General features: G+C 50.3%; 8 protein-coding genes across 8 annotated transcripts; 6 read left to right on the top strand and 2 right to left on the bottom strand.

The window, feature by feature from the left end:
* Positions 1–703: 703 nt before the first annotated feature.
* Positions 704–2,380, top strand: JCM6883_007461 (WD repeat RBAP46/RBAP48/MSI1 family protein; the record flags this gene model as incomplete). The annotated part of the gene is made up of 3 exons (XM_076628292.1): positions 704–1,211; positions 1,270–1,966; positions 2,041–2,380. 3 exons carry the CDS (start codon positions 704–706, stop codon positions 2,378–2,380), a joined length of 1,545 nt encoding a protein of 514 aa, XP_076491693.1.
* Positions 2,381–2,863: 483 nt separating this feature from the next.
* Positions 2,864–4,541, top strand: JCM6883_007460 (bZIP transcription factor; the record flags this gene model as incomplete). The annotated part of the gene is made up of 4 exons (XM_076628291.1): positions 2,864–3,224; positions 3,302–3,458; positions 3,518–4,322; positions 4,404–4,541. 4 exons carry the CDS (start codon positions 2,864–2,866, stop codon positions 4,539–4,541), a joined length of 1,461 nt encoding a protein of 486 aa, XP_076491692.1.
* Positions 4,542–4,790: 249 nt separating this feature from the next.
* SLX9 (Slx9p) lies at positions 4,791–5,779 on the bottom strand (the record flags this gene model as incomplete). The annotated part of the gene is made up of 5 exons (XM_076628290.1): positions 4,791–4,956; positions 5,023–5,290; positions 5,364–5,523; positions 5,593–5,715; positions 5,777–5,779. The coding sequence occupies 5 exons, from the start codon at positions 5,777–5,779 to the stop codon at positions 4,791–4,793; spliced, it is 720 nt and encodes a 239-aa protein (XP_076491691.1).
* A 113-nt stretch (positions 5,780–5,892) lies between these two features.
* Positions 5,893–7,074, top strand: JCM6883_007458 (uncharacterized protein; the record flags this gene model as incomplete). The annotated part of the gene is made up of 1 exon (XM_076628289.1): positions 5,893–7,074. The coding sequence occupies one exon, from the start codon at positions 5,893–5,895 to the stop codon at positions 7,072–7,074; it is 1,182 nt and encodes a 393-aa protein (XP_076491690.1).
* Positions 7,075–7,376: 302 nt separating this feature from the next.
* Positions 7,377–7,859, top strand: JCM6883_007457 (uncharacterized protein; the record flags this gene model as incomplete). Its single annotated transcript, XM_076628288.1, has 1 exon — positions 7,377–7,859. One exon carries the CDS (start codon positions 7,377–7,379, stop codon positions 7,857–7,859), a length of 483 nt encoding a protein of 160 aa, XP_076491689.1.
* A 724-nt stretch (positions 7,860–8,583) lies between these two features.
* JCM6883_007456 (uncharacterized protein) lies at positions 8,584–10,172 on the top strand (the record flags this gene model as incomplete). Its single annotated transcript, XM_076628287.1, has 7 exons — positions 8,584–8,618; positions 8,769–8,923; positions 9,003–9,111; positions 9,173–9,506; positions 9,568–9,630; positions 9,689–9,899; positions 9,973–10,172. 7 exons carry the CDS (start codon positions 8,584–8,586, stop codon positions 10,170–10,172), a joined length of 1,107 nt encoding a protein of 368 aa, XP_076491688.1.
* A 436-nt stretch (positions 10,173–10,608) lies between these two features.
* Positions 10,609–11,454, top strand: JCM6883_007455 (uncharacterized protein; the record flags this gene model as incomplete). Its single annotated transcript, XM_076628286.1, has 1 exon — positions 10,609–11,454. The coding sequence occupies one exon, from the start codon at positions 10,609–10,611 to the stop codon at positions 11,452–11,454; it is 846 nt and encodes a 281-aa protein (XP_076491687.1).
* Positions 11,455–11,761: 307 nt separating this feature from the next.
* On the bottom strand, positions 11,762–12,895 carry JCM6883_007454 (uncharacterized protein; the record flags this gene model as incomplete). Its single annotated transcript, XM_076628285.1, has 1 exon — positions 11,762–12,895. One exon carries the CDS (start codon positions 12,893–12,895, stop codon positions 11,762–11,764), a length of 1,134 nt encoding a protein of 377 aa, XP_076491686.1.
* Between the last annotated feature and the right edge of the window lie 599 nt (positions 12,896–13,494).

Raw genomic sequence — 13,494 nt, 5'->3', positions numbered from 1 at the left:
GAACCTGAAAATTCGTCACTCCAGTCGATTTACCTCCCCCTCGAATGGCACCTCTCCCAGATTCAATCGTCAGATATCGTCACTGAGATGGAACGAGTAATCGAGCAGTGTAAACGCGATGGAGTTGAGGTCGTTTTCGAATCGCAAGAAACGGATATGTATATTTCGCAAGGATTCTGCTCGAGGCAACGAAGGAGAAGAGAGGAGGAGTAAGTAAGAGAGGCGAAGTTTCGTTCGGAAGAGTAGGTCCTGAGCAGTACGTCTTCGTGCGGAAGAGACGGTGGAAAAATTAGTAGGGGCAACTTTGGAAGTCTTGTTGTCGTTTTGCGGGCTTTCTCTTCCTGTGTCAATGTTTAGTTTCTCCTCCTCACCTCTCTTCGAAGCTCTATTCAGATTCACCTCTGAACCTCTAGCAGTCTTGCGAGTGCGCGCCGGAGCTTTTTCTTTTTTCCCTTTTTTTCTCGTCGCCCGCACCAAGCTGGAACGTCTGAAGAAGACTTACCAAGCATGTCTAAGCTGTTCAAGAGCCGTCCTTAGCGACTTTGCGATCGAAGTTTGAGAATATTCTCATCATTTTTTTTCTCGAGTCCGGCTCTTTCATCACTTCATCTACAACAACCCCGTGAGCAGCTCTCGACCCTATGAGAGCTCCATTGAAGAGTCACTGATACTTTCTATCTGGGTCTCGTAGCTCTCTGTCGCGATGGGAAAGCGCGCAAGTTCTCCAGAAGGTCAACCCGTTCAAAAGACTTCGAAGGCACCGGCAGAGGCCGACAGGAGCAAGATCGATGAAGAAGGAATGGGAGAGTTCGAAGATCAATGGGAGGACGAATTTGAGGACGATGCCGAGTTGGGAGAGGTAGTTGATGCAGAAGAGAACTCTGGAGATGAGGAAGATGAAGAGGGAGGGATGGAAGTCGATCAACCGGAGGAGGAGGAACGACCAGCATCCCCGGTACCGTTCCTACCGACGGGTAAACTCGAAGAAGGAGAATTCCTCGCTCCCGACTTGTCGACTTATCCTCTCTTGCACAACTTTGTCCCGACTTGGCCTTCCCTCTCGTTCGACGTACTCAGAGATAACGATGGAGAAGAACGAAGAGGATACCCGGTATCGTGTGCGCTCGTAGCGGGAACTCAGGCTCAAGATCCGACTGCAAACGAAATTACGATCATGAGGTGGGAAGGTTTGGGCAAGACGAGGAAGAATGGCGAGTCTACTTTCTACCATTCTGCACAATGCGTGACAAGCTAACCCTATCTACTAAGCTACAGAGGAAGACGATAGCGATTCAGAAGACGACGAAGATACGGAAGACGATCCAGTTCTCTCTTTCCGAGCAATCCCTCACAAAGGTTGCGTCAACCGAATTCGAGCCCGAGTCCTCCCGAATCCTCTCTCGAACGGTCCTCCCGCCCCGCCTGAACCTTACCACGTCGCTACTTTCGCCGAAACTGGAAAAGTTCACATTTTCGACGTCGCTCCTCACCTTCACTCTCTCCTCTCTCCAGCTACCGCTTCTTCCTCCCTCTCGAAAACCCCCATGTTCACGATCGACAGTCACGGACGAGCAGAAGGATACGCATTAGATTGGGCGAAACCTATCGGATCCGCTTCGACTTCAGCTCGACTTCTCTCTGGAGACATTCATTCGAAAATCTTCCTCACGACTATCACGAACACTTCTTTCACTCCTTCACCGAAACCTTTCCTCTCGCACACGGATTCGGTCGAAGATCTGCAATGGTCTCCGAGTGAACCGACCGTGTTCGCTTCTTGTTCGGCCGATCGAAGTATTCGAGTATGGGATGTACGAGTGAAGGACAGGAAGAGTGTTATCGGAGTAGCGGGAGCGCACGAGAGCGATGTCAACGTCATCAGCTGGAACTTGAAGACGAATTATTTGTTGGCCTCGGGAGGAGACGAGGGAGGAATCAAGGTGTGGGATCTACGAAACTTCAAAGGGTGAGTCCACGGTGATCCAGACACCGCCTTGGCATGGTCGCTGACGATGTACCCATTTCCCCTTGGAGTCACAGAACGAAAGCTCCCGCCCCGACTCCCGTTGCCGCTTTCTCCTGGCACACTGCCCCGATCACCTCTATCGAATGGCACCCGACAGAAGACTCCTGTTTCGCCGCCTCTGGAGCCGACGACCAAGTAACATTATGGGATCTCTCTGTCGAAGAAGACGAAGACGAACGACCTTCGGGACCCGAAGCCGATCGACTCAAAGACGTACCCGCTCAATTATTGTTCTGTCATCAGGGTCAAACGGATATCAAGGAAGTTCATTGGCATCCTCAAGTACCTGGAACCGTGATTTCGACCGCTTCGGATGGATTCAACATTTTCAAAGCTTTACCGTTCTCTTCCTAATCTCGCCGCTCTCTTCTATATAGACCCCTTCACGCCGTTTCCCTCGTCGACTACACCCTCTGTCCTCCTGGTGCTTTCCTCCTTCGTGTATTCGATTTTTCGCTGTCATTTTTACGCAAACTTCTTTTCTCTTTCCAATTTGATTAAGCGAGGCGATCCGTTGCGAGACCAAGTACAGACGATTCAGCCTATCTCTACGAACTCCGCGAAGAGAGAGCTTTTCTCAAGCCGTGCGAAACGAACTCGGCATGAATCGCATGATTCAAAACTTTTTCGCTTCGATTCCATCATCTCACTTTCTCCTCCCTCTTCGACACGGCAGGTCCGTCAACGCAATTTAATAACAACGTCCACCCCTAGAAGGCACCCTCGGCTATAGGCGTCGACACTCCAAGAAGATCTCCGAATCTCGGCTGGCTGGCTTGACTCTCTTTCTCCCCGTCCCCGAGCACCAGGAAGGGTAGCTCTCCCAACCAGGGGAAGATGTACGGTATCCCACCCCCGAATCAGCACTACCAGCAATCACCTTATGGATACACAAATCCAGTTCCTCAGCCTCATCCTCCTCCTCCTTCTTCGACCTCCACTCAATCCCTCCAAGCACTCTCTCAAGCCGCTCTCGGACATTCAAACAACCACCACCAACCTCGGATCATCCAGCCTGCGCCGCCTCCGCAGACGGAAGAGCTAGCGAGAGGAGGTCAGTCAGTTTCGCCGAAAGAGGAAGAAGATGATTCGACGATGAACGGTACGGCAAAGGGAACGACAGCGACGACGACGAAGGGGAAACAAGCGAGGAAGAGGGGAAGGAAACGGATTGAGGAAGATCCGGCAGAGATCGAAGGTGAGCTGAACCAAAGTCTTCTTCTCGTCCAAAGGGAACATGAGCTGATTGCGACCCTTGTCTGGACATTTGAGTAGCGAATGATGCGCTTGATGCGGATGCGAAACGTAAATTGCAGAACAGAGCTGCTCAGCGTGCGTTCAGGGAGAGGAAAGAGAGAAGAACGGTAGAATTGGAAGAGAAAGTGGTTCAACAGGAGGCAGAGTTGGCTCAATGCAGGGAGATTATCAACCAGTGAGTACACATAATCATCCGCTACCGAGCTCTCCTGAGCTGACTATGGAATCACGCAGATTGAGACGAGAAAATGAAGCGCTGAGAAGAGGTGAAAACCCTCCTCAGACTCAGGCACTCGCATCGAACGGAACTTCTGCTTCTCCACCCGACGTCAAACCGGTACCGTCATCGAACGCAGCATCTCCCTCGTTCCACCACAACATTCTCCACGAATCAAACGGCCCACTCCCTCTTCGACCTCGATTCGAATCGACTACTTCGAATAGTCCTCCTCTACCACCACAACCCATCGCCGAGACGTTCCCTTCGCCTCCAGTACAACAACAAGCGATGACCCCCGTCGTTACGGGAGTCTCTCCAAATTTCGAAAATCTCGATCTTTCGAAATTCGATACTTCGTTCGATTTCGACGCTCCATTCGATTTCAGCGAATCAATGGCCCTCCCACCTCTCTTCGCTTCTCTCCTCGACGATCTATCACTTCCTCCTTCGACCAACACGGATGTCGATTCGAACCGAGCGACTTATGCCGACCAACCTACTTCGATCGAGCACTCGTCTACCTCTCAACCCCACATGCACCTTGACCCCACTTCCTCTCACTCTCACTCGCAAAAACCTCCCCCTCCCTCCTCTGAAGACCCCGAACCCGATCTCAATTCCGACGACGATCCTCCTCTCCCGCTCGGTCGAATCCCGTGCGATAAACCCGAATGTGATTTCACCGCCGTTTCTTGCGCCTTACCAATCCCTTGGAGGCCTCCGAACGCACCAAAGGGGGCGGGGGATAAGGACTTGTGGATCGCGCAGAAATGTTGGGCGAAATTGGTTAGTCATCCCTTATTCGACAGGTGTGATCCCGTGAGTTCCCGTCTTCCTTTCTCTCTCGAGTCGAGGTTTGAGTGAGCTGATGAGAGGAGGTGATGATGCGGGGATGTTTAGGATGAATTGTGTCAAGAATTGAGGGACAAGACGAGGTGTTCGGACGATGGGAGGTTGGTTTGTCACAAGAATGATGTTTGTGAGATCTTTAGGAGTATACCACAGAAAGCGAAGACGAGATTATTGACTCATGGTTGAGAGACAACTCGGAGAATGACGGAGGAAAGGAGGGAGATGGTATTGGATTTTGTCAAGTTCGAGGTTCTTTGCTTTGTTGGTTCGGCTGGTAGGGGGAGGTTTTTGAGCCGGTTTCTGTTGTTGTATTGACTATCACTTTTCTTTCGTTCGCTCGTCTCTCCAGAATGAGTCAAGAAGCAGGAGGGTGAGAGAACATGCGTAAAGGTCACAACAGACTGTTCAACAAACCCGAAACCCCGTCCTTTCTCCCTACTTCCTCGCTGCCGCTTTCTTCCCCTTCGTCATCGCCGCTGCCTCTTGTTGTGCTTTCTGAGCCGCCATCGTATTAAGCGTATGCATTCGAATCGTCGCGAAAGGAGATTTCGAGAATGAAGAATTCGCCAAGATTGCCGGTAATCGAGTCGATTCGTTCGTTCTTTCACCGCACATACTCGAAGTCAATTCAATTTTTCTGCGGGAGGGCAGAGTGATGGGGGCTTACAGCACTCTCTGTCGTTTCTTGGCCGTTAATTTCTCTTTCCCTTTCCCTCCATTCCCAGCTTTCTTCCCTTGCGGTTCTTGATCATCCTGCATCTCGTCTCCCTCTCCCTCCTCTTCGCTTTGACCAGGTTCCTCGAAGTCCGGTTCGAGGGACGGTAAAACGTCCTGAACGTCCGAAAGAGAAGTGACCAAGTTTGATTCTGGTCTAGCGGCACGTTTCAACCGTCTCGAATGGGATTTCGAGTAAGGGGTCGCGCGTTGATTGATCTCTGAATACTCAACATACGGAAGGGTCAGTTAAGGAGCGGGAGGAGAGAGAGAGAAGGGAGGGGAGGAACGAACGATCAAGCAAGTTTTGTCGTTTGAGTTGAGCTTTCTCCGATTTAGTCAGACGCGGTTTCGAGTCGGAGGAGTGTTTCTTCGCTACTTCATCTAGTGGGACTTCTGCTGCTGTTACGGTTGCTGAAGCAGTCGAGGATGAGGGTTCAATAGATCTAGGAGCCTGTGAACATGATCCGGCGCTCGACATGAGCTCAATCCTTGAGCGAGTGACGAAGGGAGGATTGCTCACTTGTATAGGAGCCATCTCGGCGGGATCCATCATGTAACTATCGTCCAATGCATCGGGAGTCGAGATCTGTTTCGCTGATTTCGAATGACCGGGCAGAGAAGTTCGGGTACGAGAAACTCGGGGCTACCCAGCACTTGCCGATCTCAGAGTGTGTTCCTCTGCAAGAAAGATAGGCAGAACTGACCATCTTGAGCGAGTAGTGAGAGGTTAAAGATCAAAAAACATTCGGAGAGCTCTCTCTCCTCTCCACCCATCACTCGAGCACTCGATCGAACAAAAACCGTCACAGGAATGACTTGAATGGAACCCTCTACCCTCGGTTCAACAATCACGACCACTTCCGGTCTCTCCTTCTTCAATTCGATCCGTTGGTCAACTTCACTCCCTTCTACTCTCGTCGACGGGTTCGACGCACTCCTTCATGGTTCCGCTCGACCTCTCCATCGTGGCGACGTGACAGAGATTCAAGGAGTCACATCAAGTGGGAAAACCTCTTTAATGATAAAAATCGCGGTTAATCATCTCCTTCCTCGACAAGTGGACGTCAGGATCGATCGACAAGTGATCAGAGTACCCGTAGGAGGAAAGGAAGAACGAGTTGTATGGTTCAATTGTACAGCGAGTACAGGGTTCGAGAAAGAGATCTTGAAAATTGGGAAAATTTTGAGGTTTCATTTGGTTCAAGCGATCAACTCTTATAGGAGACCTAAAGGGATTGGAGCACCTCAGGAAGAAGAATTGGATGAACTCGTTAGAGGGTGTTTGGAGAGATTGGAAGTGTTTTCACCGACGAGTACGATTCAACTCGCGACGACGATTCAATCCCTTGAGGAATGGTATACCAAATCCAGTTCCTCGACTTCGGGGGAAGAGTTAGGATGTGTGATGATCGACGGAATGACGGAATTTGCATGGACGGATCAATTCGAACGAGAAACTCATCATCAACGTTCCTCCTCCTCTTCTACTCCTTTCGTTTCACCGCTCAAACTCTTCTCTGCATCAATCTCTCACTTACGACGGACCCTCTCTCCTCTCATTTTTATTTCACAATGGGTTCTACGTCCAACTCAACCCCTCTCGAATCCTTCACAACAAAACCTCCCTTTCTATCGACCTCATTTCAACCCTCCTCTTTATCCATCCCTAAGGAATCCACCTATTTCCACCTCTACCGTCGTCACGAAGGAGAAGGAGGAGGAGGACGATCCATTTGCTCCAGTCTACTATCCCGCTTCTTCGACGAGTTCGAGTCCGTTGTTTCCGATTCATTTTCATGTCACTTTACATCCGTCACCTCGTCCCGTCTTTCGGAAAGGGATCTCATTCGCTTCGGTCTTGAAGGAAGGTGGACCGAGACTGGAGAAGGGGAAGGGAACGAAGGTGATGACGGAAGGGATCGTGTGTGTTTTGAGGGAGAGGGGAGGGAGGGAAATTGGGAGTTGGGAGATGGAGATAGGGGAGGATGAAATCATAGCGTAGAGCGTAGAGAAAGTCAGAGATGATTGTGAGGGAATGCACGACGAAGAGTCGAAACGTGCGCGTGTTGTGATACTGTAGAAGAGAATATCGAGAAATGGAAGTTGCTACGAAAGCCCGTGTGATCCGAGCAGAATTGGTCGATCTCCGAGTCCTGTCAGTCTCACGCGCAAAGGCCGAAAAGAGTTTGAAATTTCACGATCGCAATGAATCATCGTTCTCTCTTTCCCTCCAAAATCTTTCCCATGCTCTCACGCTCTTCGTTCCTTCTCCCATCTCTGCCTCTTCTTACTCGCTCAATAACCATGACCTCAAGTGTCGCACCTCCTCAAACGCTCGAAGCGGCATTACATCGGATCAATCAACTCGAAGAACAACTCGCCCTCGCGCATCGACTGTTCCATCAGCATTCGATAGGTCATCAAAACCTTTCCGATTACCTCTCGTCTTCCTCTTCTCTCAATGGAGGGTCTCCTTCTCCTCCTCTGAGATCGGTATCCCAAACTTCTTCGAATGACGACGAGGACGATGAATCACCAACGAGTGATCTCAAAGGGAAATCCCCTGAGGAACCTTTCCAACTAGGAGGAGGAGGAGGAACGAGGAAATCGGCACCAGAAGTGGATATTGGTCAATTCGTATTGAGGGCGTTGGCATTGAGAAAGAATTTAACGATTGGAGTGTTGGACAGTTTGGAAGCGGAACAAGAGTTTGGGAGGATCGTACAAGGGAGTGGATTGAACGAGAAACAGATAGAACAGGTGAGGGAATGGAGTGGATTATCTTGAAACGGAGAGAGAGAGGAACGAAAGGTGAGTTTTCTTTTGTATGAAGCTGGTCTACCGAGTCCCGAGGGCTAACTTTTTGCGAGGAATGCTGACTAGGGTCTCGACATGACACTGTACTCTATCGCCGAGTGGAACGTCTCGCATGTTGTAAGAAGCGCCGCATCTTTATCTTTTCGCAAAAGCAAACTTCTGTAATTTCCTTTCCATTCCGATCCCTCCAACCGCGCGCGGTTCCCGGGGTCACGAAGAGAGCGTTGTTGGTAGCCTGTATCACCCTGAGCAAGAGCAAAGCGGCGTTCACACACATTCTGTCGTCGCTGGCGACCGCGAGCTTGACGAATTTTGCTTTTTCGCAAACTCGCTTCGAAATTTGCTCGTCTGTCTTGCCACGAGACATACGCTCGATTCACGTTCAGATCATGACTCGTCTACACGTGAGGAATGCTTCAAGAAATCTGTCGAAGCAATCTCCAAGCGGTGCGCGATCGCTTGGAAAAGCCACGCAGCAGCAGCTGTTTTGAATCCTTCCTCCACTTCTTATAACTCGACCCCTCTCTCTACGCGTACACCTATCACTCCCTTAGTAACGACTCGTCAGACACACCCTTACGATCTCTCGAACGACCTTTTTCAGTTGAAACTTGAATTCTTGCTTCAACTTCGGCTTACTCGATCCCGCTCTCTCAGTCTCTCACCCACACACCGAACGTACTAGAGACGTATCATGTTGGCAACTAAAGCGCTGGCGCTAGTATCTCTGTAAGTCTTTCTCCTCAACGGGTCGGTCTGGACGCGTCGAAGGAAGGGAAGAACTGCGATCAACAAAAGGGATCATGACCCGCAGGGGCTAGGACAGACGTACAGGTTACGACCACGGTGTACTGATACCTTTGCGCTGTGTTAAAACAGCCTGATCCCTTCACTCGCTGCGGCACAATCCTCTTCCTCGACTTCCTCATCCTCTGCTACGACATGTAACGGTTACTCCGAGTTTTGCGATCGTAAATACTCGAACGTATCGATCGTAGGTGCTCACAACTCGTATGGAGTTCAGCGTGGATCAGGTAAGATTTTCCTTTCATTTCTCCCAAATCTCGTTTTCTCTTTCCTCCGGGAACTGATGATTTCGATGCGAGTAAATAGTCGCGGCGAATCAGAATTATACGGTGGAGACTCAGTTGAATAACGGGATCAGGATGTTACAAGTTCAAGGACACATGAACAACAACGAACTGCATCTTTGCCACACTTCGTGCGTTCTCAAACTGTTTCTTAGCCAAGCCAACCTAGCTGAAGCCTTTGTAAACGTACAGTTGTTTCCTCTTAGACGCCGGAACGTTCACTTCATACCTCACCACCGTTAAATCCTGGTTAGACGCAAACCCTAACGAAGTAATCACTCTCCTCCTCGTCAATTCCGACGGGATCTCTCCTTCCGTCTGGGCACAATCTTACGTCGATTCCGGACTCGCTCAATACGTCTACACCCCTTCGAACGTACCCGTACCGTACGATTCGTGGCCTACTCTACAGAGTATGATCAGTGCGAATACGAGGGTCGTGAGCTTTTTGGCTCAACAGGCCGACGTGTCGAGCGTACCGTATTTGTTGGATGAGTTTACGAACATCTGGGAAACTCCTTTCGATGTAAGTCGGCCTTTCGATCGTCAGGATGGAATAAGCTGATCATTTCGAGTTTTGATCTCAGGAAACGGACGATTCTTTCCCTTGTACTGTCGATCGAGTCACCGGTTCCGCAGAGGGTAAAATGGTGCGTCCTACTCCCTCTCTCCTGCATCGCTCCGACTGACACTTTTTCGCTCGATCAGTACTTGATGAACCATTTCCTCGATGTCAACACGACCCTCTTCGGCCAAACCATCCCCGTACCCGACACGGCACGCTTACTCGAAACCCACGCTAGTTCGGGACCTGCACCAGCAATGTCGGCGCAAGCGGATCAGTGTTTCTCAAATCATGGGTATTATCCGACGTTCACTCTTGTCGATTATTACGATGTGGGAGATGGATCCGTTTTCGGTCAGTTGACGGCTCTTTCATCGACCCTCGTCGTAAGAGTCGTACTGATGTAGGATTACAATGCGATTGACAGAGGTCGCGGCGCAAATGAATGGAGTCGAATATAAAGCCGTCAAAATGGGGAACGCAACTTCCTCATCAACAACTTCTGGAGGAGGCTCAACTACTTCGACGTCTCTCGACAACGGTTCAAGCTCTTCTTTATCGTCGACAAGTATGATGGGATCCGTGATTGGGTTGATTGGAATCGCTTCTCTCGCGCTGGTCGTCTAAGAAGAAAATTCAAATCGACTCGACTCATTGCATTTTGTGGATAACTCTGTCTTACCCTTTCTACATTCGCTGATAAATGGACACTCATTTTCTTGTTCTCACACGCTTAACGTCGTGCGAGGTGACTCGATCGAGAGAGAGAGAGACGAGTTTGCCGGTAATAACCGGGTGATAAGCTTTTTGGACTATCGAGAGCAAATTTAGTTAGCTCCCATTCTCTCCGACTCATTACGTCGAATCCTCCTTCTTCCCACTTCTTCCCGCCGCATTCTACCGACTGCGCACCTCACGACGACTCAACGCTTTCTCTATCTCCTCAAGAATCGCTCAACCTTCACCTTCGGCCCCACTCGAAAGAATAGTTCAACTCCTTATCGCCGCTCCCTCCCTCCTCTGATTCCCTCCGTACTGTACTCGCCAAGCTACTCGAGCTTCCATGCAACCTCTTCCTGAGGATTCATCACGAAGGAGGCGCTCCTTGACTCGTTCGACCACTTCTCCGAATCTTCGAAGAGTTGACTCTCCAATTGTCACTCCGAGGTCTAGCAGTCACACGAAACTTCCAAGAGCTCGAACAAGTCTAGACGTCACGCTGCAGCCGGGAGGGAATGAGAAGCGAGAAGAGAACCATGATACGGAGGAGGAGGAGGAAAGAGAAGAGGAGGAATCGAATCCTCTCGAAGGACTCGTTTCCGACCTGGAGGAGATCATTGGAGAAAGACGAGAGCGACGGACAGGAGAACAGAGCGATGAGGAAGAATGGGGGAGACCGGATGCAGAAACAACAGGAGGAGAAGGGACGAACACAGTTTTGGACGAGATTGAAAATTTGGGTTTACCTTCCAGACTAGGCGACGACGATAATCTTACTTCTTCGACGTCATCCTCGACTCGACTCGGATATGATCGGGCAAGGGGCAGGCCGGTGACTGGGGACTGGGAGAACGAAGGGCAATCTTCAGCTTGGAACCCGGAAAATTACACGTCGAAGATCATTTCGCAAGGCGCAGGAGGAGGTGGAGGACGACCGGCGCTCTCACAAAAGGGAAAAGTAAGAGTCGTCTACGATGTACCGGAGGAAGCCGAGAGATGGACAGCATCGCAAGGAACAATTGAAGAGGTCGAATCGAGAACGGATTGGAATTTCGATAGATTGGTCTCGTCGAGGAGTGACGCTCGAGGGCAGGAAGAGGAAGCGGAGAAGCGTCTGAATCGAGCGTGTGGTAGAACGAGAGCGAACGAGAGGCTTAAAATGGTTGAAAACCAGTTCACTTGGTCATAGCTTTTTCTGTCTGATGCTAGATACTAATTCGTGTTGTCCCTATGTGGTCTATCTGCCTTTCTTCTGCTGTTCCGGTCCATCATTCTTTGTTGTTATTTGTAAGCTTTTACCGTTCGTGAAGGGAGAGAAACTGATTCATTTCCAAAAACACAACGAGTCGAGCTTGTCCGTGTATAGCACATCCAACAAAGCATGATACAGAGTAATACAGCAGTACTCGAAAAACACAGAAAGGTGAAACAAAGGAAAAACGATAACGTAGAAGAGGTAAAATTATCACTAAAACACTGTACTTGGCCACTCCTCGTCACCTATCCCTTTCGTGTTTTCGACCTCGTTCACCCTCTAGCTCCTTTCTCCTCCTCATCTTCACAAAGTTGGACGAGACGCAGAAATCGACGTTAGAACGGTCTTGACCAGGAGATTCAACGACGAATTCGATTCCGCGGTCCCGACAGGCCTCGGAAAGCTTGGTGGTTGCTTCAGGGAAATCATTGAGAGAAGCGGTGACGTGGATGCTTTCGATCGAATGGGAAGGGATTTCGGCGAGGTGATTTGCGAAGATCTCGAGGTTGCTCACTATCTCCTTCTGCTTAACCTTTGACTGGTATACAATCTTGTCCGCGACGGCCAGGTGAGCGATCGGTAACTTGTCGTCCAGGTTTAGCCTAGCGAGATTGTAAGAGCCGCAAGACACGAGGGTCCGTTGAATCGCCGCGATGGCAGGTTTTGTTTCGCGAATTCCCCTCCATGAGCCCATGTCGATGTTGATCGTCTCGAGTTGAGGGAGCAGCTGAACAACTCCTGAGAGATTGTATCGAGCATTCGTGGGGTTGGCGAGAGCGAGATGGCGCAAGTTTGGGAGAATAGTCGGTTTGAGGAGAGAGTCCACCAACTCCGGTCCGGGAAAGCATAGTGCAACGGATCGAAGATTGATCAATGGTGTAGGAGTGTTGAGCGTAAGCCCGTCTCCAACGAGACGAAGGCTAGAGAGGTCTGTAGGCGTCTTTGAGGTGAGCTTTCGGTTCTGCCGCAGGGTTGGAGAGTACTCACTCGACAAGGCGCCCAAAGCCGACAAGTCAACGACCGGCTGGCATTCGTTTTGCAGAATGAGAGTCTCTGCGGACGAAATGCGCTTAAAAATCTTCGCCACCGTCGCCGCCTTGTCCTCCTGAGTCGAAATGAATACAACGGCGCATCGAATGTCTGCGCCGCGTTCAGCGCTTGCTTCGGGAATACGGTCGATATCGTCCCACGGCCCAAACGCGACGATTCCGAGCAGTAGAGGTTGAGCGATCGTGCGGAACTGCCGGCAGACGAGTGAGAGGGTTCGAAGGGTAGATCGTCGCTCCCTGTAGGTGGACGAGTGATGGTATTGTGGGACGGTCGATTCAACGATTTCGCGAACGAGTTCGGGAGGAAGAGAAGTGAGGGATCTCATGTCGAGGATCGCGGGAAGCGCTGTCTAGCGGGCGTTTACTTTGATCTGTAGAGTATACCGTGTATCAGCTTACTTACTCGCGTGCAGTGCCAGACGCGCCCGTATGCGGCTGATCTGAATACAAGAGAGACACGTACCTTGATTGACTTTAATGCGCTCCTTGACCTTACAGAGATCCTTCTGTACTAAACCTTGAACGGTCAATGCCGCGTAGAGACGTCTCGAAGCTGCTCACGAGAAAGTGGGGATTGTTGTTTGATGGAAGGTGGGGAAGAGCCACGGTTTTCGAGGGAGATACGCTTCCAGTCGAGCTAGGCTAAGTCTGGTGATCCTCAGCTGTACGCTCGACTCGGGAATAGCGGGAACGAGATGTGATGAGGTGAGGGGAAGAGGATAGAATCGGTTTTGACTTTTCGCGGTGAATAGTTCGCGGTGAATAGTTCGAATTCGATTGAAGACCTCGTTCAATTTGACGGGAAATGTTGCTCCTCTGATCGTAGGAACAACAGTGAAGATTACAGCAGAAAAGAAAGAAAAAGAAGAAGAAAACGGTACTCAAAATCAGACCACTCTTTCGATTATTTCACGACTCTCCGAAT

The sequence above is a fragment of the Sporobolomyces salmoneus genome (assembly GCF_050403485.1).
Source record: "Sporobolomyces salmoneus JCM6883 DNA, S_salmoneus_JCM6883_v1_ctg1, whole genome shotgun sequence".
NCBI classification, from domain to species: Eukaryota; Fungi; Basidiomycota; class Microbotryomycetes; order Sporidiobolales; family Sporidiobolaceae; genus Sporobolomyces; species Sporobolomyces salmoneus.
Note: the sequence above shows the minus strand (reverse complement) of the source record. Positions and strands in the feature narration are given on the sequence as shown.